This window comes from Bufo gargarizans, chromosome 5 (genome assembly GCF_014858855.1).
Source record: "Bufo gargarizans isolate SCDJY-AF-19 chromosome 5, ASM1485885v1, whole genome shotgun sequence".
NCBI classification, from domain to species: Eukaryota; Metazoa; Chordata; class Amphibia; order Anura; family Bufonidae; genus Bufo; species Bufo gargarizans.
Window position 1 is genome coordinate 339,260,406 of NC_058084.1, and position 22,866 is coordinate 339,283,271.

At 40.3% G+C, this 22,866-nt stretch overlaps 1 protein-coding gene across 1 annotated transcript in view; it reads left to right on the top strand.

Annotated features, from left to right (window-relative positions):
- The window catches only part of ATP9B (ATPase phospholipid transporting 9B (putative)), a 202,846-nt gene extending 185,521 nt beyond the window's left edge, over window positions 1–17,325 (top strand). The window contains exons 9-17 of the mRNA XM_044295515.1: window positions 261–405; window positions 581–645; window positions 1,181–1,336; window positions 4,712–4,776; window positions 5,519–5,627; window positions 8,982–9,039; window positions 10,329–10,532; window positions 12,365–12,397; window positions 14,461–17,325. Of these exons, the coding sequence (XP_044151450.1) occupies window positions 261–405; window positions 581–645; window positions 1,181–1,336; window positions 4,712–4,776; window positions 5,519–5,627; window positions 8,982–9,039; window positions 10,329–10,532; window positions 12,365–12,397; window positions 14,461–14,597 (972 nt within the window). The 3' untranslated portion in view covers window positions 14,598–17,325. The remainder of the gene's footprint in view (window positions 1–260; window positions 406–580; window positions 646–1,180; window positions 1,337–4,711; window positions 4,777–5,518; window positions 5,628–8,981; window positions 9,040–10,328; window positions 10,533–12,364; window positions 12,398–14,460) is intronic.
- The last annotated feature ends 5,541 nt before the right edge of the window (window positions 17,326–22,866 follow it).

Below are 22,866 nucleotides of genomic sequence, written 5' to 3' on the forward strand. Positions count from 1 at the left end.
TTCATTTCTCGTCCAACTGGCAAATTCCTTCTGTGTAAAAAAAAATTGATTCTGCCAATCAGGCATCATCTTGAAGAGTGCTGTGGATGTAAACCTTTTCTTATCTGTAGTGAACTCCTTCAAAAAGCACCTTCCAACCACACCCTGAGTGCAGCCATCTTGGATTATTTTACTGTGGCCTGCAGCCCCCATGTTTTACAACCTCTGTATTTATTCCTGGCTGATTTATTGTTCACATGCTTCTTAAATGCATCCTATAGGTGTGTTTGAAGTATTATGAGCATGAATTTGTGGAACTTGCCTGCCAGTGCCCTGCCGTTGTGTGCTGCCGGTGTTCACCCACACAGAAAGCTCAGATTGTGAAGCTCCTACAGCAGCATACAGGAAGACGCACCTGTGCCATAGGTAAGAGGAACCAGACATTTGGTGTGCATACAGGTCCGTGCAGCCGCAGGAGAGCCATACAGATACAGCAGAAAACTGGGCCCTATTCATTTCAAATTGAAAATGTGCAGGTTCACTTTGAGAACACAATTGATTATATTCTCTACATTATTCAGATTTTAGTATCTTTATTTAGGTGATGGAGGTAATGATGTGAGCATGATCCAAGCAGCTGACTGTGGCATTGGCATAGAGGGAAAGGTAACATTTCAGTATTTAAGTTATGTTTTTTCATTGTTAAAGGAGTTGTCCAAGTTATATTTATTCATGACCTATCCTCAGGATAGGTCATTAATATCAGATCGTCTGGGGTCCGACACCCGGCACCCCCGCCGATCAGCTGTTTGAAGAGAAGGCGCGCGCCGTGCCAAGCCCGCCTCCTCTTCACTGTTTACCTTCTCGCCATTGCATCTGCATGGGTGAGCAGGTGCAATTACACCCAAGCCGTCCCATTAAATGAATAGGACGGTTAGGTGTAAACAAGGTAAACAATGAAGAGGAGGCGGTGCTGGCCAGTCGTGCGCCTTCTTTTCAAACAGCTGATCGGCGGGGGTGTCAGGTGTCGGACCCCAGACGATCGGATATTAATGACCTATCCTGAGGATAGGTCATCAATAAATATAACTTGGACAACCCCTTTAAATGCTAAGAGAAATAATAAACTGTGACTTGGTTTGGGAACCTTGTGGTAGTGAACTTGTAGGCCTGTAATACATATTCTGTTTTTGTCTTCTAGGAGGGGAAACAAGCTTCCCTTGCAGCTGATTTTTCTATAACCCAGTTTAAACACATTGGAAGATTACTAATGGTGCATGGTCGAAACAGCTATAAAAGATCAGCAGCACTGGGTCAATTTGTCATCCACAGAGGCCTTGTTATCTCCACTATGCAGGTAACTCAACCCCTTCTGCATTACACAGTATGAATACATATTACATTAGTTTGTATTATACTCTCAGTACCTGAATTGCCCATGCTACCTCTAGGGTGGGACATTGCTGGGAAGAAAAATTCCCGTTTGCATCCCTACGGTCCATCAGCAGGATACAAACTGTTTTATGGTAGTTTGAATGTATAGACCACAGGAGTTTGCTGGCAAGTTTCGGGGCGACCACAAGACGGTAGACTTCTCTATGACTAGCATGCACTATCCTTCAGGAGCTATTGATTGCATGTCGGGTAATGGTACATATGGCAGTTTCCTGATTTATTAGCCAGTGTACCCTCAGTTGGGTGGAATGGAGTTAGATTTGAAAATATGATGCAGTTTTCACAGCTGTACAATTGTGAAATATACAGTTGGCAATTGGATGGCTATGACGACTATTTTCCCACTTGTACTTGTAGTTTTTGGGTACTATCTTGGTGCCCAGATTTTTATTATTAGAAACAGATGCCCATACTTCTCTTTAAAGGAAATTTGTCCTCAGAAAATGACCTACCGTTTCATTTATGTTTTTATGTATTATATATTTTTCTTAGAATTTTTGTTGTTTTGTTGTCAATTTTCCATGTCAATTTCTATATTAAAAAGAAATTCCTAATATTCAGCAATTTTTGCATTGGTCACTATGGTTAATACAGATCACTTTTCAGCAGTCATCTCATTACCATCACAGGCTGGATTAAAATGACAGATCATTTATTTAATGCAGTCAGGTCCATAAATATTGGGACATTGACACAATTCTAAAATTTTTGCCTCTATACACCACCACAATGGATTTGAAATGAAACAAACAAGATGTGCTTTAACTGCAGACTGTCAGCTTTAATTTGAGGGTATTTACATCCAAATCAACGGTGTAGGAATTACTACAGTTTGCATAAGTGCCTCCAACTTGTTAAGGGACCAAAAGTAATGGGACAGAATAATAATCATAAATCAAACTTTCACTTTTTAATACTTGGTTGCAAATCCTTTGCAGTCAATTACAGCCTAAAGTCTGGAACGCATAGACATCACCAGATGCTGGGTTTCATCCCTGGTGATGCTTTGCCAGGCCTCTGCTGCAACCATCTTCAGTTCCTGCTTGTTCTTGGGGCATTTTCCTTTCAGTTTTGTCTTCAGCAAGTGAAATGCATGCTCAATCGGATTCAGGTCCGGTGATTGACTTGGCCATTGCATAACATTCCACTTCTTTCCCTTAAAAAACTCTTTGGTTGCTTTTGCAGTATGCATTGGGTCATTGTCCATCTGCACTGTGAAGCGCCGTCCAATGAGTTCTGAAGCATTTGGCTGATTATGAGCAGATAATATTGCCCAAAACACTTCAGAAGTCATCCTGCTGATTTTGTCAGCAGTCACATCATCAATAAATACAAGAGAACCAGTTCCATTGGCAGCCATACATGCCCACGCCATAACACTACCACCACCATGCTTCACTGATGAGGTGGCATGCTTAGGATCATGAGCAGTTCCTTTCCTTCTCCATACTCTTCTCTTCCCATCACTCTGGTACAAGTTGGTTTTGGTCTCATCTGTCCATAGGATGTTGTTCCAGAACTATGAGGGCTTTTTTAGATGTCGTTTGGCAAACTCTAATCTGGCCTTCCTCTTTTTGAGGCTCACCAATGGTTTACATCTTGTGGTGAACCCTCTGTATTCACTGTGGTAAAGTCTTCTCTTGATTGTTGACTTTGACACACATACACCTACCTCCTGGAGAGTGTTCTTGATCTGTCCAACTGTTGTGAATAAGTTTTCAGCACCAAGGAAAGAATTATTCGGTCATCCACCACAGTTGTTTTCCGTGGTCTTCCGGGTCTTTTGGTGTTGCTGAGCTCACCGATGCGTTCCTTCTTTTTAAGAATGTTCCAAACAGTTGTTTTGGCCACACCTAATGTTTTTGCTACCTCTCTAAAGGGTTTGTTTTGTTTTTTTTTAGCCTAATGATGGCTTGCTTCACTGATAGTGACAGCTCTTTGGATCTCATCTTGAGAGTTGACAGCAACAGATTCCAAATGCAAATAGCACACTTAAAATGAACTCTGGACCTTTTATCTGCTCATTGTAATTGGGATAATGAGGGAATAACACACACCTGGCCATGGAACAGCTGAGAAGCTTGTCCCATTACTTTTGGTTCCTTAACAAATGGGAGGCACATATGGAAACTGTTGTAATTCCTAAGCCGTTCACCTGATTTGGATGTAAATACCCTCAAATTAAAGCTGACAGTCTGCAGTTAAAGCACATCATGTTTGTTTCATTTCAAATCCATTGTGGTGGGGTATAGAGCCAAAAATGTTTCAATTGTGTTGATGTCCCAATATTTATGGACCTTACTGTATATAGCGCTGACATATTCTGCAGTGCTTTACAGAGATTAGCATCACACTGTCCCCAATGGGGCTCACAATCTAAATTCCCTATCAGTATGTCTTTGGAGTGTGGGAGGAAACCAGAGTACCCGGAGAAAACCCACACAAACACGGGGAGGACATACAAACTTGGTGCAGATGTTGTCCTTGGTCCGATTTGAACTCTGTGAATGCTAGGGGCCAAACCCCTGCGAACTTCAGTGATCACAAAATAGTAGGACCTAGAGTCCTCTGTGAGAATGAAGTGGTGGTGCCCATGTGTGATTACTGCTCACTTCAGTGAGACTGCTGGAGATGTATGCATGCTTATTACTTCTCAATTCTAATAGAGAACCCCGGGACCTCCATTTTCTTGATCACCCTATTCTGTGTATAGCGGATAAGTCTTGTTAGCGGTAAGCCCCCTTTAACGTTAGGTCTACCCGAAGTCCTATGGCAAAGCCCTGATAACACAACCAAATGTCATATAGAACCTGCTACCTCTGTTAATATAGGGTTACAATAAGGTATAAAGCTCTCATGTTGTATAAAATAAAACTTGAACCTGTACATAGAACAAATATGGTGGGAAGTTTTCTGGGCCAAATGCACCAGAATTATATTGTAAATGGCAGCAAATAAAGTGAAATAAATGGTGTGCCCCAAACTATTTTTACTTCAGCCTCTAGAAGCTCTGAAAAGGAAAGGGCTAAAATAAAATAAAATCTCTTTTACCTCAACTTTTGGCGCAGCATGTGTGTACATATTGACCAGTCAGAAATTGACCAATCTCCAATAAGTCATTGGTGAAATTCACAGTTTTGTGTTGCCTTTCTAGCGTGCATGTAGTCCTTTTCACGTTTACATGGTTTCACATATAGACTGTTTATTAAAATATTGAATAGGTGACCTGTTAAAAATGGCAATTTTACTCATTTTTCATTTCTTGTTTCCATTTAAGGCTGTGTTTTCCTCAGTCTTCTATTTCGCATCTGTTCCTTTGTACCAGGGATTCCTAATGGTAGGGTAAGTTAAAACTAGTATTTAGTTGGTGACAACTTGGTAACAAAACTATTTTTGTTTGATTACATCAGGGCCAAGATCAGTTGGTTGCCTTTTAATTATGTCTAAAGGAAAATGTTATAATTAGTTTTTCCCATATTATTCATGCACTAATAGTTAACATGGTGAGGGAGCAAAAAATAATGCCCTAGAAAAAAACAACAGATATTTTCGGGCAAATGAAAGTAATTGACACTGGAGGGGTTCTATTCAGCTGTGTATCCACACCAGGTACATGGTGGTTTTCTCATTGACAGTAATGATGAAGCAGGCAAGTAACAGGCATGTGAACTACTGATGGAAGAGTCGTGAAATGATCATTTACCGTACATGTTTGTGTGGTAATTGTATCTCATCAAGAATGTTGGAGAAATGCGGTAATTCATAAATTGCAACTTACCCCCTTGCAGTTCTCCTTGCTGCCTCCTCAGCAGGGCTCCTCTTTTGCCTGAATGCACTATGACATGTGTGCTGTTTTCATGCCTCCGATTTTCTAATGTGCTCGACCATGGTTATTCCAGCTGTTTTAGTCTTATCTCCCTTCAGACAGACACATATGCCAGTTAAAAGAGCTGTTATAAAACAAAAAAACAGAAAAGTTTAATATGTTTATGTACCCTCGTGCTGTCCAGGATTTTTTTAAATAAATTCCAGGAAAAAATTCTGCCAAATAAAGTTGATTTCAATTACTATTTATTTTTCTAAGGTATGCAACCATCTACACAATGTTTCCGGTTTTTTCATTAGTACTGGATCAAGATGTGAAGCCTGAAATGGCTCTGCTGTACCCAGAGCTTTATAAAGACCTCACAAAGGTAGGCGGTACGAGGTTATATATATATATATAGTTATATTTACATTGGCTTCTGTTTATGAGAGAAGCCAGAACGCTCTGCTTGATCTGTTGCAGGACAGACCCCATCTGCTTATAAAGTGGTCTGTTAGGGTAACTGTTGCATTATTGGGAAAAACAAAACTATTTTTGTTTGATCACATCAGGACCAAGATCAGTTAGTTGCCTTTTAATAATATCTAAAGGAAAATGTTATGATTAGTTATATAACAATCCTTGTATGTTCATTTTCCATTCTACACAGAAGAATGGAACAGTTTCCATTATAATAAGGAAAGTGTACATCTCATATTATTGCCAAGATAAAAGTGGATATGTTTGGTGCACAATAAAACAAAACAAAACTTTTTGGGCTGAAAAAATTAGAACCAACATCAGGTCTTTATCAATTGGAGAATGTAAAAGTTAGTAGATTTTATGCCCAAGGAACTGAGGAGAAGGGTAGATGTGGATGGGTATTGGGGATAGAGGGCAGTTGGTATAGATCAGCTACGTGTTTCTCCATCAAGTTTAACCAAGGGATAGGTGGGGACGCGAATCCCAGAAGGAAGTCAGACTCAGATTTCTACACATTTTCATAAGCATTAATTTTTTTTACTTTTAAGAATTCATCTAAACCCTTTTTAAAACTGTCCACTGTTCCTGCTGTGACCACGTCCTGAGGAAGTCTATTTCACAGTTCTTACAGTAAAGAAGCTTTGACGCTTCTGGAGACTGAACTTTTTCTTCTTCAGTCAGAGGCAGTGCCCCCTTGTCTTTTGAGGGCATTTTACATCGAACAGTTTTTCACTGTATTTTTTGTATGGTCCATTTATATATTTGTATAGGTTAATTATCTCCCTTCTCAAGACTTCTCAAGAAATAAAAAATCTCACAGTCCACCAGTTTAAAAAAAAAATTTTTTTTTTTTTTGGGGGGGAGCCGCTTTTGCATGTGCCCGAAATAAAATGGAAGCAAAATCTAGTTATCCTCTTTTCACATCTGTGTAGGAGGCTTCACTTGTATTCTGGCAGAATAAATGGAAGCCATTATGTATATGTGAAGATGGTCTTAAAGGGGTTGTCCGAGTTACAGTATATTACAGTTTGCCCCGTGCCTGTACATTGTATAAAATAAAACATAACCGTATTCCCACTTGTTTCCCCCTCACTGTTCTCAAAGCCCCACCACCCATCCTCCTCCTGTTCTCTGTATACAATACTGCAGTGGTGGTATTCAGCACATGACTGCTGAGGCTCATCATAGGCTGCGACGGTGAAGTGCTGTGCACTTCATCGTCACCGATGTAGTCTTATATACAAAGAATGGGAGGAGTATAGGAGTTGCAGCACTGAGAATGATGTAGGCGAACCAGGTGAGTATAGGATTATTTTTAATTTTGTACTGTACATGGGGCAAATGGAACTCGTGCAGTAAGTTTAAGACATAGGTTAATGGTTAGATTCAACATTAAAAAAATGAAGTTATCAATATGGGGCTACCTCCTGTCTGTAGTCTATGCTACCATTTCCTTTGTTTTCTAAGGTTGGCACATTCTTTGAATGAGGGAGGGGATCCTGCATAGGACCATGGCCTTCTCCTTATTCATCCACGTATAGAGAAAAAAATGATAATGGAGTGTTAGTCAGGGAGAACCCTTCTGATGGGAAAGGACATCCCGGACATCACAGGCAGGGCGCCACAGGGGCATAAACTGATAAAAAATTAAAAAATTTGGCCTATGTATAATGTTTAAAAATAAAAGATAAGGTTGGAATATACCGGAGCAGTAAGGCTGCCGATGGTGGCTTTCTGAAGGGCAGCCACAGGTTGCTCTTTAGGATACGTAAATGAAGACAAGAAAAAACAGAAACATCACCTCTAAGGGCGCCTATAACCGCCTATTCGTTTCGAATTAAAATTGTTGTGTTGTCAAAAACATCATCAATAAAAATAGTGACATATAAAAAATGTATCATAATAGTTAGATGATAGTAAAAAAAAAAATGCACTCAACTTCACTTTTTTTTTTTACTATCATCTAACTATTATGATTACTTTTTTATGTGCCACTATCCTTATTCATCCAGCCAGCTACAGTAGCTAATGCTATTCAGTACACATAAATTAGATTGTAACACCTATTTTTAAGGGGTTGTCCCATGACAACGTGTCCTGTATCCACAGGATGGAGATAAGTGTCTGATCTGATCGGTCCAACCACTGGGTCCTTTGCTAATCACTAGAACTGGGACCTGTGTTACCCAAGTGAATGGAGCGCCAGATATGCATTTGTGTTCACCGCTCCATTCAACTGTATGGGGTTGCCAGATATAGCTGAGCGTTTATACTCGGCTATCTGCAGCAGACTCATAGAGTTTAGTAGATGTTCACATAGACCTCTTAGATTCCTAATTTTTCCATAATTCTCTCCACCCTGGTGCCCCAACAGTGTTATTCTGCTGCCACCTACTGTGCCCTTGGTGCCCCCCAAACACTATACTACAGAAATAATAGTGCCATAGAGATATTCCCCCCTCTATAGTTATATAAAAGTCCCACCAATAGTAATAATAATCTCCCAGAGTTCTCATTAGTAGTAGTACCCCCAACAATGCCCCCAATAGTGATGATGTACCCTGGGAGTATCCCCAATAGTTGAGACCTTCATATTGGGCTCACTAATAATAGTGCCCACAGAGTACCCCCACGAATGCCTTCGCCACTCTCCTGCCTCATAGGCCTCAGGCCTAGTGGCCTGAAGCCTATGAGTGTGAACCGTGTGGACAGGATCTATCGACTACCGTACCCCGCCACTGTATTCAAATGGGGGCACTGGATCATTGAAAGGCTTTTTTGGCAGCCAGGCCCCCACATGAGCCTCGGACCCTGGGCAGACACCCAAAAGGCCATGTTATAATACGCCATTGATAGTGTTCACTATTTCCTTCCTTCTGCCATTTCAAAAAGTCAACATTAGTAGAGTTTCATGAGCTGAGACCCCTCTCCCACCATATTGGTAGAAGATAGGGGCCACAGAAACATTTACATTTGCATTATTGTTATTTCTGTAATAATTTTGATGATATGCCACTCAAAATCTAGGCTGAGTCACAACACCTCCTCTGGTAAAATAATGGTAACAGGCTTTAGACTAAATGTCTAATGTTGTATACGTGTACTTTGTAGCAGTTATTTGTATAGGCATAAGATGACAAGAAATAGGATTTCGCCTCACTGTATTTTAGGTCATACTTTATTATGAACGCTAAGAAAAAACCGTTGACCTACATTAACGTAAAACCATTTATTTAACATTTCCTTTCTTTATTCACAGGGAAGATCTTTGTCTTTTAAAACCTTCCTCATCTGGGTTTTAATCAGCATATACCAAGGTAAGAGAGGCTCATTTAGCTAGACGAAAGGATTTTTGTCTGTCATGATTGTTTTTCTTCCAAGTTTGCTTCCGCCAGCTTAAAATTTTATCAACAGTCATATATTGCTTTCCTTTTATCAGGTAAATCGATAGTCCAGCAGTACCTCGTGCCAGCTTGCAGTGCATGATGGGCGATTGGTATTTGTATTGATGCATGTCACTTGAAATCAGCGCTGTTTTAATTACAGCTTAATCCCCTAAAAATAATAACTTTTGATTCTCACATTGCATGCAATTCAGCCAATCTGGAAATTAGGACCACAGGGCAGAGTACATTCTGTAGTTTAAAAAAAGTATTCTTTTAGAAAATGACACAGGTTGCTTTGTTGTTTGCATACCTGTATATGGTACCACAATTACTGTCACACTGTCTAGTATTATTTCTGCTTGTTCTACATTTTTGTAAGTGGGGATATTTTTGCAAGTGTTAAAAGCAGACCTGTCACATCCTCACAGGCCTTCAGCTGACTGTGTTACTTCAGAGCCACATCTTCCATGCCTTTTTTTCTTGTAGCCTCCTATGTTCATCCGCAATCGGTGCCGTAAATGGCTGAGGTGATGTTCCATTGGCACTGGGCATCGAGGACTATCCAGCTGACAATTGACTGCTATCAGGCACCAAAACTAGTGGTATTGATAGCAGCTGAGCGTGGGAGGCTACATGACACCAAAGTCATGGAAGATGTAGCTGCTAAGAACTATAGTTTCACAACAACTGAAGTGCTGGAGGTTGCTGACCCCTAGTTTAAAGCAGTGGTCCTCAACCAGTGGCTCAGGAGCCACATGTGGCTAGATACCACCCGCTGTTTAGTTTGCCATAGTAGGCATAAGTTATGGACACATACACTGGCTACCATGTGAAATTCATATTAGATACATATCCTGTCCTCAGAAAAGTTATAATTTAGTGGTATAATACCAGGGGGTGAAATTTCACACTGAAATGTCAATCTGCAAATTGAAATTTTGACATGGACATGGCTCTCAACCATCATTTAAAGTTGAATGTGGCTCTCACATTATAAAAGGTTGAGGATTTCTGGTCTACATTGATTCTCTATTGGGGTCTCACTAGCAAGAACATGGTGACATTTGGGCCTCGCCAGTGGCCAAATTCGAAATGCTTTTTTAGGCAAAACTATTGGATTCTACCATTTATGGGGAGGGAATTTAGCAACATACTATTTTAGTACTTGAGTTATACAATGTTGACATGAATTTATTATTCCTTACATCTTTGTATTGCAGGTGGCATATTAATGTACGGAGCTCTCCTGCTCTTCGAGTCTGAGTTTGTCCATGTGGTTGCCATCTCCTTCACTGCCTTGATTTTGACAGAATTGCTAATGGTTGCATTAACTATAAGGACATGGCACTGGCTAATGGTTGTGGCTGAGTTTTTCAGCCTTGGCTGCTACATGGCTTCACTTGCTTTTCTTAATGAGTATTTTGGTAAGTGTTGTGTGTGTAAGTAAATGTAGTTTAGTTGTTTGTCTGGGACCTTACCTGTTTATTATCACTAATAGGCCCCTTGCACACGACCATATGCCCTTGAGACATACAGTCCATGAGTGGGCCATTTGTTCCGGGGCGGCATCGATCGTGCGCACGGGAGTACACAGCATCATAGATTACAATGATGCTGTGCATGTCGGGCATAAGATCATATGAGTGTGGGACAATAGTCCTTCGGGCGTCCCGACGTGCACAGCATCATTGTAATCTATGATGCTGTGTGCTCCCGTGAGCACGATCGATGCCGCTCCGGGACATATGACCCGCTCACGGACCATATGTCTCGGGGGGGCATATGGTCATGTGCAAGGGTCCTTAGTTTGCTTTCACATGGCTGTGTATGGTCTGTGAAACATGGTCCATTTGTTGGCTGCATTTCTTAGATCAACAGTGAATCATCTGAGCTGAACGCACTCCATCATATTGATCGTTGAGCCCATTCATAGTTCTACTGTCCTGTAATTAGAACATCATTTGAGTACGAGACAGAGTAGTGAGTTCACTCATGTAAATACAGCTATAAATATATTTATTGGTTTTTATATACAATCATCTCTTTCTCATACCAAGGGAAGTATGGAATATTTAAAGAGTTTTTCTATGTTATCTTAATGATCTATTCTCCGGATAGATCATCAATACTAGATTAGTGGAGGTCCATCACCGAACACCATTGATCAGCTGTTCAAACTTGCAGCTGTCGGCACCAGAACTTACACTGAGAACAGCTCTTTTCATACTGTAGTGGCCCTGCCAGGTTACTGCAGCACAACTACCATTCACTTGAATGGGATAAAGCTGCAAGACTCATCACAGCATGGCATGCAGGTGTGCACCACAGCCCCATCAAACAGTTTATCAACAGGGGTGCCAACCAATCTGATACTAATGATCTGTCCTAAGGATAGGTCATCAATGCAGTAATTCCTGAAAACCCCCTTAAAGGGGTTTTCTGGTAATAATTATTTTTTATCAAGTGCTCACATCCTGCTCCCCGAAACAGAAGATTCGGATTTACCTGTTCCCTGCCACTCCAGTCCTTCATGTGTCCTCTGCTGTCTCCATCTTCCATCCCCTCTCTGTTTACATCCAGCTGGGCATGGTCACATGCACCTCTCCAGACAATGACTGGGTTCAGCGGTGATGTGTCCACAAGGAGCACATCTCAGCTAGAGCGGTGTGACTATGCCCGTGGCCAGCCGGATATAAACAGTGCGGTGGTTGGAAAATGAAGACAGCGAGGGCGATGCCGAAGACCAGAGCGCCGTGGAGCAGGTAAATATGAATCTTCTGCTTCATGCTGTGGGCAAATGATAAAAATTTTTTTTTAGAATTACTAGAAAACCCAATTTGAGCATCACAAAACTTTTCCATAATTCAATAAAAATAAAATATACAAAGACTACTAATCAAATATGGTATATATGCAGTCTTAGTCCCTTAAGCCATATGTGGGGCCCTCACTTTTATGCCTTCTCCAGTTTAAGCAATACAGTGTACGTATATGTTAAATTCATTCTAGATGGGAAATACAAAAACATTTCTCTTCCACTCTGCATAGCAATGTAGGGATATATATACAAGACATCTTTCGGAACAACTCTGTTCCTTTCTCTAATGCTCAAGGAATATAGTATATGTCTCCCTATACTCCCTCCCAAGTAAATTGTTGCTAACCTAAGTGCAGCATCTTCTTTATTTTCTGGCTTTATCATTTCTCTGTAACTTCTTTTTGCCTCTGCTTCTGTCTCTTTCGTTATCTCAACTAGGTCTTGGTAGAGTTTCATTGGGAGCTTTCTTAGGTAGGTGATATCAATATGTCTATAAAGTCTGTTGGAATTTTTCATGAGGGGACCTTTTTTATCCGTTTTGCAGAAGTATGCATTGCCATAATTTGGACCAAATTTATCAAATGCTATCATACTATGTTTGATAGACTTGGTTCATCTTAAAGTCTAACACTTCTATCTTTAGATGTCTGTCCACTTTCTTATCCATTCCTTTACTGGAGTAAGATTGTGATCATTTTTGCTACTTTTTAAAAAGTCTGAGATAATAAATCTGGGGCAGATGGTAACAACCTATGGAAAATACATGGCTGTGTGCTTGTTTTGAAGGATCGATCAAATTTGTTGTTACACTCCTCATGATATGACTTGTATTAAGTGCCCTGAGGAGAGAAAATAGGAGCCAAAGTGGCTTTACACTCTAATCTAGGGATCACTGAAGGTTTCACCACCTATACTTCTTATGTCATGTCATAAGTTTGTTCAAGTTACCTTTTAACCGCAGAATACATACTGCCTCTTTATTAGTGATAGTACATGATGACAAAAATATAAAGGCATATGGAAAATCTTAGTGAGAAATAATATCACAAGTTCTATGTACTAGATGAATGGACAGGGGTTATGTTGGAGCTGGATAAGACATATTTTCCCCTAACAATAACAAAATTGGCTTTCAGTTTATGAGTGTTTTTTTACTTCTTTTTGATCAGTCATGCAGGATAGGAGGTTAAACTAGGTGGACTGAAACTGGCCATACACATAAGATGAAATTTAGCCAGAATCAAAATATGGGGGCCTCAGGAGGAAAGAAGGATGGATTTCAGCATGCCCAGTAGCTAAGCCAGTGACAGAGAGGACTTGTAGTGGCTCATTGCCCTGTCCCCATTGAAGTAAACTTGCACACTTGGCCAGTGGAGTTTGGAGAAATAGCTGACCGTTATCTCGAGTATGGCTTGTATTACGTCCTTTGCCCTACAGACTATGTTACTGTGACACTATACTAAGCCTCTGCATAATAGAAAGTACTTAAAATCATAGAATTTTAAGGCAGATTTTATATATCTCAATTTCTAAGATAAGTGCCATCTAAATGTGTTTAAAGGGATTGAAATAAGTACAGATAGAATCAGCTCTTAAAAAACTGCTTTGCTTGTTCTTGACCCTCAGAAAAGGTAATGTCTCTGTAGACTGCCTGTCAAGACGCCTTGTTGTCTTCTGTGCTCCTCCTAAATGCCACCTATCACCTCTCACAGCCTGCAATTTTCTGTTTCCTTGTTCATCTTCCATTTTGGTGATTTCATAAAGTGTATTGAACGAATTCCACAAATAGGTGAAACTCTGTTCCAGTTAGTAGGAAGTATTTCCAAAGAACAGATACTCTACTTTTGTAGCGATAAAAGAACCAATAAAATACCTAAGTTGGCTGGAATATTCATGTGTACACCTGGATCCTAGTGTTACAGGGTGGAAGCATATGGCCAATGTGTGGCCTAATGTATTTTCTTGTAACACAGTATAACAAATCCTAGAGGTCAAGCAACTAAACACTATATCACACATGAGGTTTCCTCATCATATAAAACGTGTTAGTAAGCCACAACTATGATACGGGGGTCAGCGTGAAATCTATGAAAGAGATCTGGCGCAACATATGAAAGTGTGTGTTCATATATTCATAAGCGCAGACCTCAAATCTATGTAGAATTTACTGTGAAGGGTAAACCTGCAGTGCACTTGGTTCATTACTTGACTCCCTCCAAGTATGGCACCCATCTTCTTGCATCCTATCATTAGGTACTTATTGAGACCAAATGGATTTGATTGTATAAGAGCCTTAGTCGTCCGCAGGGACCTGCTGCTGGTCCATTAACCTATGTCAGCACGGTCACTGTCCAAGTGTTTTATGGATTATACCTAGAAAGTTGCAAACCCCATTACACTGAATCTGTCATGGCAGACTGAATGTGCCACATGTAGAAGCCTGCCAGCTGGTAACCAGTGAGCATTTGTGCATTGTCCTGGCTTATCATTAGCGCTAATACTAAAACTGTTCCTTTTTTTTCCCCCTCTCACAGATGTTGCTTTTATTACAACACTAGCCTTCCTGTGGAAAGTGTCGGCCATCACCGTTGTCAGCTGTCTTCCCCTCTATATTTTGAAGTACTTGAAGCGCAAATTCTCTCCTCCAAGTTACTCCAAGCTTTCGTCCTAGCTCAGGACCTATGGCACTGCAGGTATAAGATGCCTCACGTTGCCTCGCTGCGTTCTAGTGACTTCAGCCATATGAATGAAATAGCGACAGGGGGCCAAAGAGGAGAAGAGCACAAGTCGAAGGCTTTTATACAATACCGAATGAGAGGACGGCGTTATAACTGATACAAGTCAGTAAGAAAGAGAATGTCCGACCTGCTTTATATTCTACCATTGTTTTACTAAGCATGGGACCCTGACATTTTTGGTCACTATTTTGTTTTTATCCCATAATCCTTTATTCATCCTTATAATTTCCTTGTCTGCTGCTAATTTATTTCTGATCATGCACTAGAGGCCGTGTATATACAATGTAATAGAATCACTATGAAGAGAGCTATTACTCCTATGTTACATCATGCGTCACACAGGAAACCCTGATTTACTACGCTTGAAAGGGTTTCTTAATAGATACAGCCTTTCCTTCATATACCGTAATATGCAGCATAGTATAGGAAGCCGTGGAATGGAGGTACTTTATTATGTATCTCAGATGTCTTATTTGATAGGCTGTGGTCTGAGGAGTACAGTGTTAGAACAGTGCCCTTAACCCGGCCCCATTGTTCCCATATAAAATCAGTTTGAATTGTTGAAAAGGTTTGGTAGGATTTTTCTAAACAAGACTCCAATACCAGAACACGGCTCTAGCTTCTTGACCTATACTATGACAAACTGAAATCCTTTGGAGCTATTCTGTATGTTAAACATTGTCATGCACTACATGGCAGACTGGTAGTGCTACAGACTATACCAATCTGTTATACACCCCAGGTAGCCAGGTAATCTATCCAGATGGAACTCCTTACAGTTATCTCTGGTATTACTAAAGCAGGCCTTCCACCAAATTTCCTTCCACAAATCTACAGTTTTAGGGGACCATCTTTGTATTGTTATATACATTTCTGCTAAATATGTTGGTAGATGACATCATTTCTAGTGGCAACTGAGAAATCTTAAAAGGGTTTTTTGAGTCTGCTTGCCTGCCCCTCTATTACCGTCTGTAAGGTTGTGCTGTGATTACTCACAGTCTTCATACACAGCAGAAATCTGCTACTGACACATTGTAGTGCTGTTCCACTACTCATTGGAGACTGCATCTGCTGCCCAGCATGTAAAACACAATCCCTCCTGAGATAGGGGTGGATGGCTGAGTGAAGAAAAGAGGCATGTGACATCCTTTTCTTCAGGGAGGGAGAGCGGGGCGATAATCACATGTTCAGATTGTCACAAAAGCAGCATGTGGGACTGGCTCAGAGAGGCATCCTAGCTACATGGGACTTAGTGACTAATCTTTCTTCATGTATTTTATTGAAAAGATCAGAAAACCTCATTAACTTAGATCATTAAAGGGGTTTTTAACTAATTCTCAGTCATCTTATGAGCTTCACCCTGTCAGCGTTTTGCCGTATAAATTAAACATCTCTGTTCTTACAGTCAAGACTAAGGGCATGGTTAGAAGGACTTTTAGCCCATACTCCAGAGCACTGTTTGGACAGGAAGTGTATTAGGAAGTGTTAACATATTTTTCCCCCAGTTGAGGGCAATTTTACTTTTGGTTATAATTTCTTGAAATTGAAAGTTTTTCTCTCCTGATATGCAAATAGATAGGATCATGGACATTCTTGAGCTGATACCGCTGCCGATTTTTGTAATGAAGGGACCATGACCTTTGAAGTAACTGAGAGATCTCCGTATCTCTGTGTTAGGTAGATTGCACTCCCATTTAAAGCATTGTGACTCTGTAGCCCCTTTATTACAGTAATCAGCGGGGCAATAGCTATAGGTACTGGTTTAATACCCACTCAGTTTTCTGTTAAGCAGACCACTAGAAAATGTGATTGACACAGTGCACTTCCCGACACCATACATAGCCCATACATTATACACACAAACATACACCATCTGACTATACATGCATACTCACTGTATGTATAGTTAGACTGGCAGAAGTCAAAATGACCCCTATGTTGTGTCCCAAACAGTATCAGGGAACAGTTCCTTGCAGAAGTTCCAAACAATTAAAGTTGAGTTAGTTCTTAGTACTTCTTCCACCCTTGATAACATTCATCTGCCCATTGGTGAGTATGCACTAATAGGTTTTCTATAGAGATTGTCAGGATTATGATGACATAACATAATACAATATCCACAGTCCAGAGCTGTACATTCCTCATCATACATTGGGTTTGTCATGATGTTAACTTACTCTCCTTGTAATTTGCTTACTTTGGTTACTCAGGTAAAGAAATAATGTAATGTTCTATTTATTATTGTTAGGTTGGAGGACTCCTTTATCTTCCGTTGGTTATTGCTTATTTCTATCTTGAATTTCTGTACTGTTCTGTATTATGGCAGGGTATCAGACCACAATGAGCTGTGGCACTTGTACACATAAGACCATCTCATCTTTTCATTGTGCTAAATTCTTAGATTTGGCATTCTGATTAGAGATGAGCGAATCGAATGCCACGAAGTAGAATTCGATCCGAATTTCAGGATAAATTCGATTCGCCTCGAAGCTGAATTTCCTAGTGCCTCGTGTCAGCGAATTGATCTAACCTGAAGTAGTGTAAAAAACAAAAAGAATTCTAACTTACCTCCTCCATTTGCTCGCGACGGGCCGCCAGCCCCCATCTTGGTTTAAGATCTCGGCCGAAAACCCGCTCCAGATCTTCAAGCAAGATGGCGGCGGCCGGCCCGTCGTGAGCAAGTGGAGGCGGTAAGTTTGATTACATTTTTTTTTATTTTTTATTGTTAATTTTACATTGTTTTTTCACTCAGATGCTGCAATCATGTATGAACGCAGCATCTGAGTGTTAAAATGACGAAGGCGGTGCTATCGCAGCTCCCTGCCATTGCACCCGCTACTTACAAAAAAATGCGCTTTGTGACAATTATTCGCTCATCTCCAATTACGAGCCACACCTTCTGGACTCCTCAATCTTTTGCCAGCACTATAAACACCACTAATAGGATATGCTCTGCCAGTGTTACTTTTAATACTTGACTACTTAAATCCCTTGCATTCACTTGTATATACCTGTGTTATTTGAACGCCTGTGGGAACGTCATTGTTTTTTAGTTAAGGATGTCTTTTATTTGAAATAATGTATATCTTTGTTATAAAAGCAATAAAGTTTCTACCAGAAGCTTTTTTTGTTTGTGTTTCCTAATACATATTTTGTAATCCACAAACTTGACAACCAGGAGTCAAAGGAATAACAGTTTTGCATTTTCCCACAAGATGGCGATATTGACACAAGGATTGCTTTTAAGGAAACTGCTGTGTGCCTGTCCATGTCTTGAATATTGTGTATATTTCTAATAAATACGTATTGAAAGCTATACGTTCACACGTAAGTGGTTGCGCTAAGTGCGGTAGACATGTAGATATGTATGGTTATAAAGTAAAAATTGCAAATTGTCACTTCATGCATTTATATAATCAGAATAAGGGCTCATTCAGATGGCCGTATGTTTTTTACGGTCCGTAAAAATGCGGATCCGTTTTTTTGCGGACAGTTCAGTCTGAAATAAAAAAAACGGAATGCATACAGAATGTGTTCCGTATGCATTCCGTTTTTTGCAGATCTATAGACTTGAATGGGACCGCAAAGCAGAGTTTTGCTCTATCTTTTCTGTGGCGCCGTGGAACGAAACAACGGATGCGGACAGCTCACGGTGTGCTGTCCGCATCTTTTGTGGTCCCATTAAAATGAAAGGGTCCACACCCGTTCCGCAAAAATGCGGAACAAAACATACAGCCGTCTGAATGAGCCCTAAGAACGATAGTTGATGATATGTTTATTGAACACATTTATTAAATTTACAAGTTTAATTTACTGAAATCCTATAATGCATTTAAAATACTAACACCAAAATTGTACTAGCTCCCAACAGAGTAGTTGCTGTGTATGATAAACTAAACTCACCACCCCAAAAATAGAATACACAGCATATGATATATTAAATAAATATTTTATTGATTAAATATCCAATATATTTAAAAACTGGCAATAGCAGCATGCATACACAGGAATAAAGAAAAACAGGACAAAAAATAAAGTGTCATATGCCAAACTACAAGACCCATAGATGAAAAGTATTGGTGTTCAGTTTCCTTCAACATCATCCAAATCAGGAGGTGAAGGGGGACAGAAAGATTTATCCTCAATTGGAAAGTGCAACCTCTTTAATGAAGGGATGAAAGTCAAAGGAAAAATCACCTTACAGGTTGCAGATAAAGTGCTTAGTGCAATGTAATACATATGAAATTCATCAAAAGGTGCATAATGTAGAAGATTAATAACGACCAACGCAATCCTGACCCCGACACGCGTTTCGCAGTCGCTTCTTCAGGGGATAAATGTGTAATGTGCACCTTATCCTTATATACCCCTACTGATAAAAAAATAAATAAAATTGGAACAGGTGTACGAATACCTTAGAAAATGTGCCAGCACATGTACTTGAGGGATGAACACGGCGTGTTGATTATTGATGACTATTAAAGGTATCGACATCACATCCTGTTTATGTGAGGAACCGCTCACTATCTATCTCCTCAAAGATTAGCTCATAAATAATATTGAAACAAAGTGTTTAGACCTAAAATGAATAGAAAATAGATAAGGAGATATATATGGATGTATATATGAAGGAAGTCCAATCGGAGCCGCTATCCAAGGCGGAACGCATATCCCCAGGCCGGATATCCGGCATGCGTTCCGCTGTGGAACGCAGATCACGATCCGTGACTTCCGGGTGTCCAGATGCGTTCCGAGCTGGAACGCATCGCTAACTTCAACATAACAGTAGCTACAGCCATACCTTGACCATCAATGTATGCTATATTTAAATAAATTAGTGAAATGAACAAATAGTGATACTGAAAAAATGTCATGCGTATGTGCCTTAATAATACCATGATTATAGGAAGAAAAAGAAAAAAACCTAATAATAACAGTGAATGAAACAATCGATTAGTATATATTCAATATGATTACTCCCGTATTCAAGACCTTATATACCACCATGATTATGAAATGAAAAGAGTAGATAAACAATCAATTACATACCATAGTAATATTAAGTAAAAAAAATTTGACCCCAAAAAAATATATATATACAGTACAGACCAAAAGTTTGGACACACCTTCTCATTCAAAGTGTTTTCTTTATTTTCATGACTATGAAAATTGTAGATTCACACTGAAGGCATCAACACTATGAATTAACACATGTGGAATTATATACATAACAAAAAAGTGTGAAACAACTGAAAATATGTCATATTCTAGGTTCTTCAAAGTAGCCACCTTTTCCTTTGATTACTGCTTTGCACACTCTTGGCATTCTTTTGATGAGCTTCAAGAGGTAGTCACCTGAAATGGTTTTCACTTCACAGGTGTGCCCTGTCAGGTTTAATAAGTGGGATTTCTTGCCTTATAAATGGGGTTGGGACCATCAGTTGCGTTGTGGAGAAGTCAGGTGGATACACAGCTGATAGTCCTACTGAGTAGACTGTTGTTAGAATTTGTATTATGGCAAGAAAAAAGCAGCTAAGTAAAGAAAAACGAGTGGCCATCATTACTTTAAGAAATGAAGGTCAGTCAGTCCGAAAAATTGGGAAAACTTTGAAAGTGTCCCCAAGTTCAGTCAGAAAAACCATCAAGCTGCTACAAAGAAACTGTCTCACATGCGGACCGCCCAGGAAAGGAAGACCAAGAGTCACCTCTGCTGCGGAGGATAAGTTCATCCGAGTCACCAGCCTCAGAAATCGCAGGTTAACAGCAGCTCAGATTAGAGACCAGGTCAATGCCACACAGAGTTCTAGCAGCAGACACATCTCTAGAACAACTGTTAAGAGGAGACTGTGTTAATCAGGCCTTCATGGTAGAATATCTGCTAGGAAACCACTGCTAAGGACAGGCAACAAGCAGAAGAGACTTGTTTGGGCTAAAGAACACAAGGAATGGACATTAGACCAGTGGAAATCTGTGCTTTGGTCTGATGAGTCCAAATTTGAGATCTTTGGTTCCAACCACCGTGTCTTTGTGTGACGCAGAAAAGGTGAACGGATGGACTCTACATGCCTGGTTCTTACAGTGAAGCATGGAGGAGGAGGTGTGATGGTGTGGGGGTGCTTTGCTAGTGACACTGTTGGGGATTTATTCAAAATTGAAGGCATACTGAACCAGCATGGCTACCACAGCATCTTGCAGCGGCATGCTATTCCATCCGGCTTGCGTTTAGTTGGACCATTATTTATTTTTCAACAGGACAATGACCACAAACACACCTCCAGGCTGTGTAAGGGCTATTTGACCATGAAGGAGAGTGATGGGGTGCTGCGCCAGATGACCTGGCCTCCACAGTCACCGGACCTGAACCCAATCGAGATGGTTTGGGGTGAGCTGGACCGCAGAGTGAAGGCAAAAGGGCCAACAAGTGCTAAGCATCTCTGGGAACTCCTTCAAGACTGTTGGAAGACCATTTCAGGTGACTACCTCTTGAAGCTCATCAAGAGAATGCCAAGAGTGTGCAAAGCAGTAATCAAAGCAAAAGGTGGCTACTTTGAAGAACCTAGAATATGACATATTTTCAGTTGTTTCACACTTTTTTGTTATGTATATAATTCCACATGTGTTAATTCATAGTTTTTTCATAGTCATGAATGAGAAGGTGTGTCCAAACTTTTGGTCTGTACTGTATATATATATTTTTGGGTCTAATTTTTCACTTAATATTACTATGGTATGTGATTGATTGTGGGAGTAATCATGTGAATTATGGTTTTATACAGTGCCTTGCAAAGGTATTCACCCCTCTTGACTTTTTTGGGGTTTTGGTGCCTCACAACTTGGAATTAACATGGATTGTTTGAGGATTTGCATCATTCAATTTACAGAACATGCCCACAACTTTGAAGAATATTATTATTTTTTTATTGTAAAGCAAACAACAAATAGGACAAAATTACAGAAAAAGTCAATGTGCATAACTATTCACCCCCCAAAAGTCAATACTTTGTAGAGCCACCTTTTGCGGCAATCACTGCTCCAAGTTGTATTGGATAAGTCTCTTTGAGCTTGCCACATCTTACCAGTGGAATTTTTGCCCATTCCTCCTTGCAAAACTGCTCCTGCTCCTTCAAGTTGGATGGTTTGCGCTTGTGAACAGCAATCTTTAAGTCTGACAAACAGATTTTCTATTGGATTGAGATCTGGGCTTTGACTAGGCCATTCCAACACATTTACAGTGTTTCCCCTTAAACCACTCAAGTGTTGCTTTAGCAGTGTCTTTGGGGTCATTGACCTGCTGGAAGGTGAAGCTCCGTCCTAGCGTCAAATCGCGCACAGAGTGGTACAGGTTTTGCTCAAGAATATCCCTTTATTTAGCACCATCCATCTTTCCCTCAACTCTGACCAGTTTCCCAGTCCTGACTGCTGAAAAACATCCCCACAGCATGATGCTGCCACCACCATGTCTCACTGTGGGGATGGTGTTCTTTGGGTGATGTGATGTGTTGGGTTTGTGCCCGACAGACATAGCGTTTTCTTTGATGGACGAAAAGTTCAATTTTGGTTTCATCAGACCAGAGCACCTTCCTCCATACATTTTGGGAGTCTTCCACATGCCTTTTCACAAACTCACAACGTGCCTTATTGTTTTTAGCTGAAAGTATTGGCTTTCTTCTGGCCACTCTGCCATAAAGCCAAACTCTAAAATCTGGAGCATACAACTTATTGTCGTCCTTTGTACAGATACTCCAGTCTCTGCTGTGGAACTCTGCAGCTCCTCCAGGGTTATCTTAGGTCTCCTGTGCTGCCTCTCTGATTAATGCCCTCCTTGCCCGGTCCGTGAGTTTTGGTGGACGGCCATCTCTTGGCAGGTTTGCTGTTGTGCCATGTTCTTTCCATTTGGTTATGATAGATTTGATGGTGCTCCTGGGGATCATCAAAGATTTTGATATTTTTTATAACCTAACCCTGACTTGTACTTCTCAACAACATTGTCCCTTATTAGTTTGGAGAGTTCCTTGGTCTACATGGCAGTGTTTGGTTAGTGATGCCTCTTGCTTAGGTGTTGCAGCCTTTGGGGCCTTTCAAAAAAGGTGTGTATATGTAATGGCAGATCATGTGACACTTGGATTGCACACAGGTGGACATCATTTCACTAATTATGTGACTTCTGAAGGTAATTGGTTGCACCAGAGATTTTTATAGGCT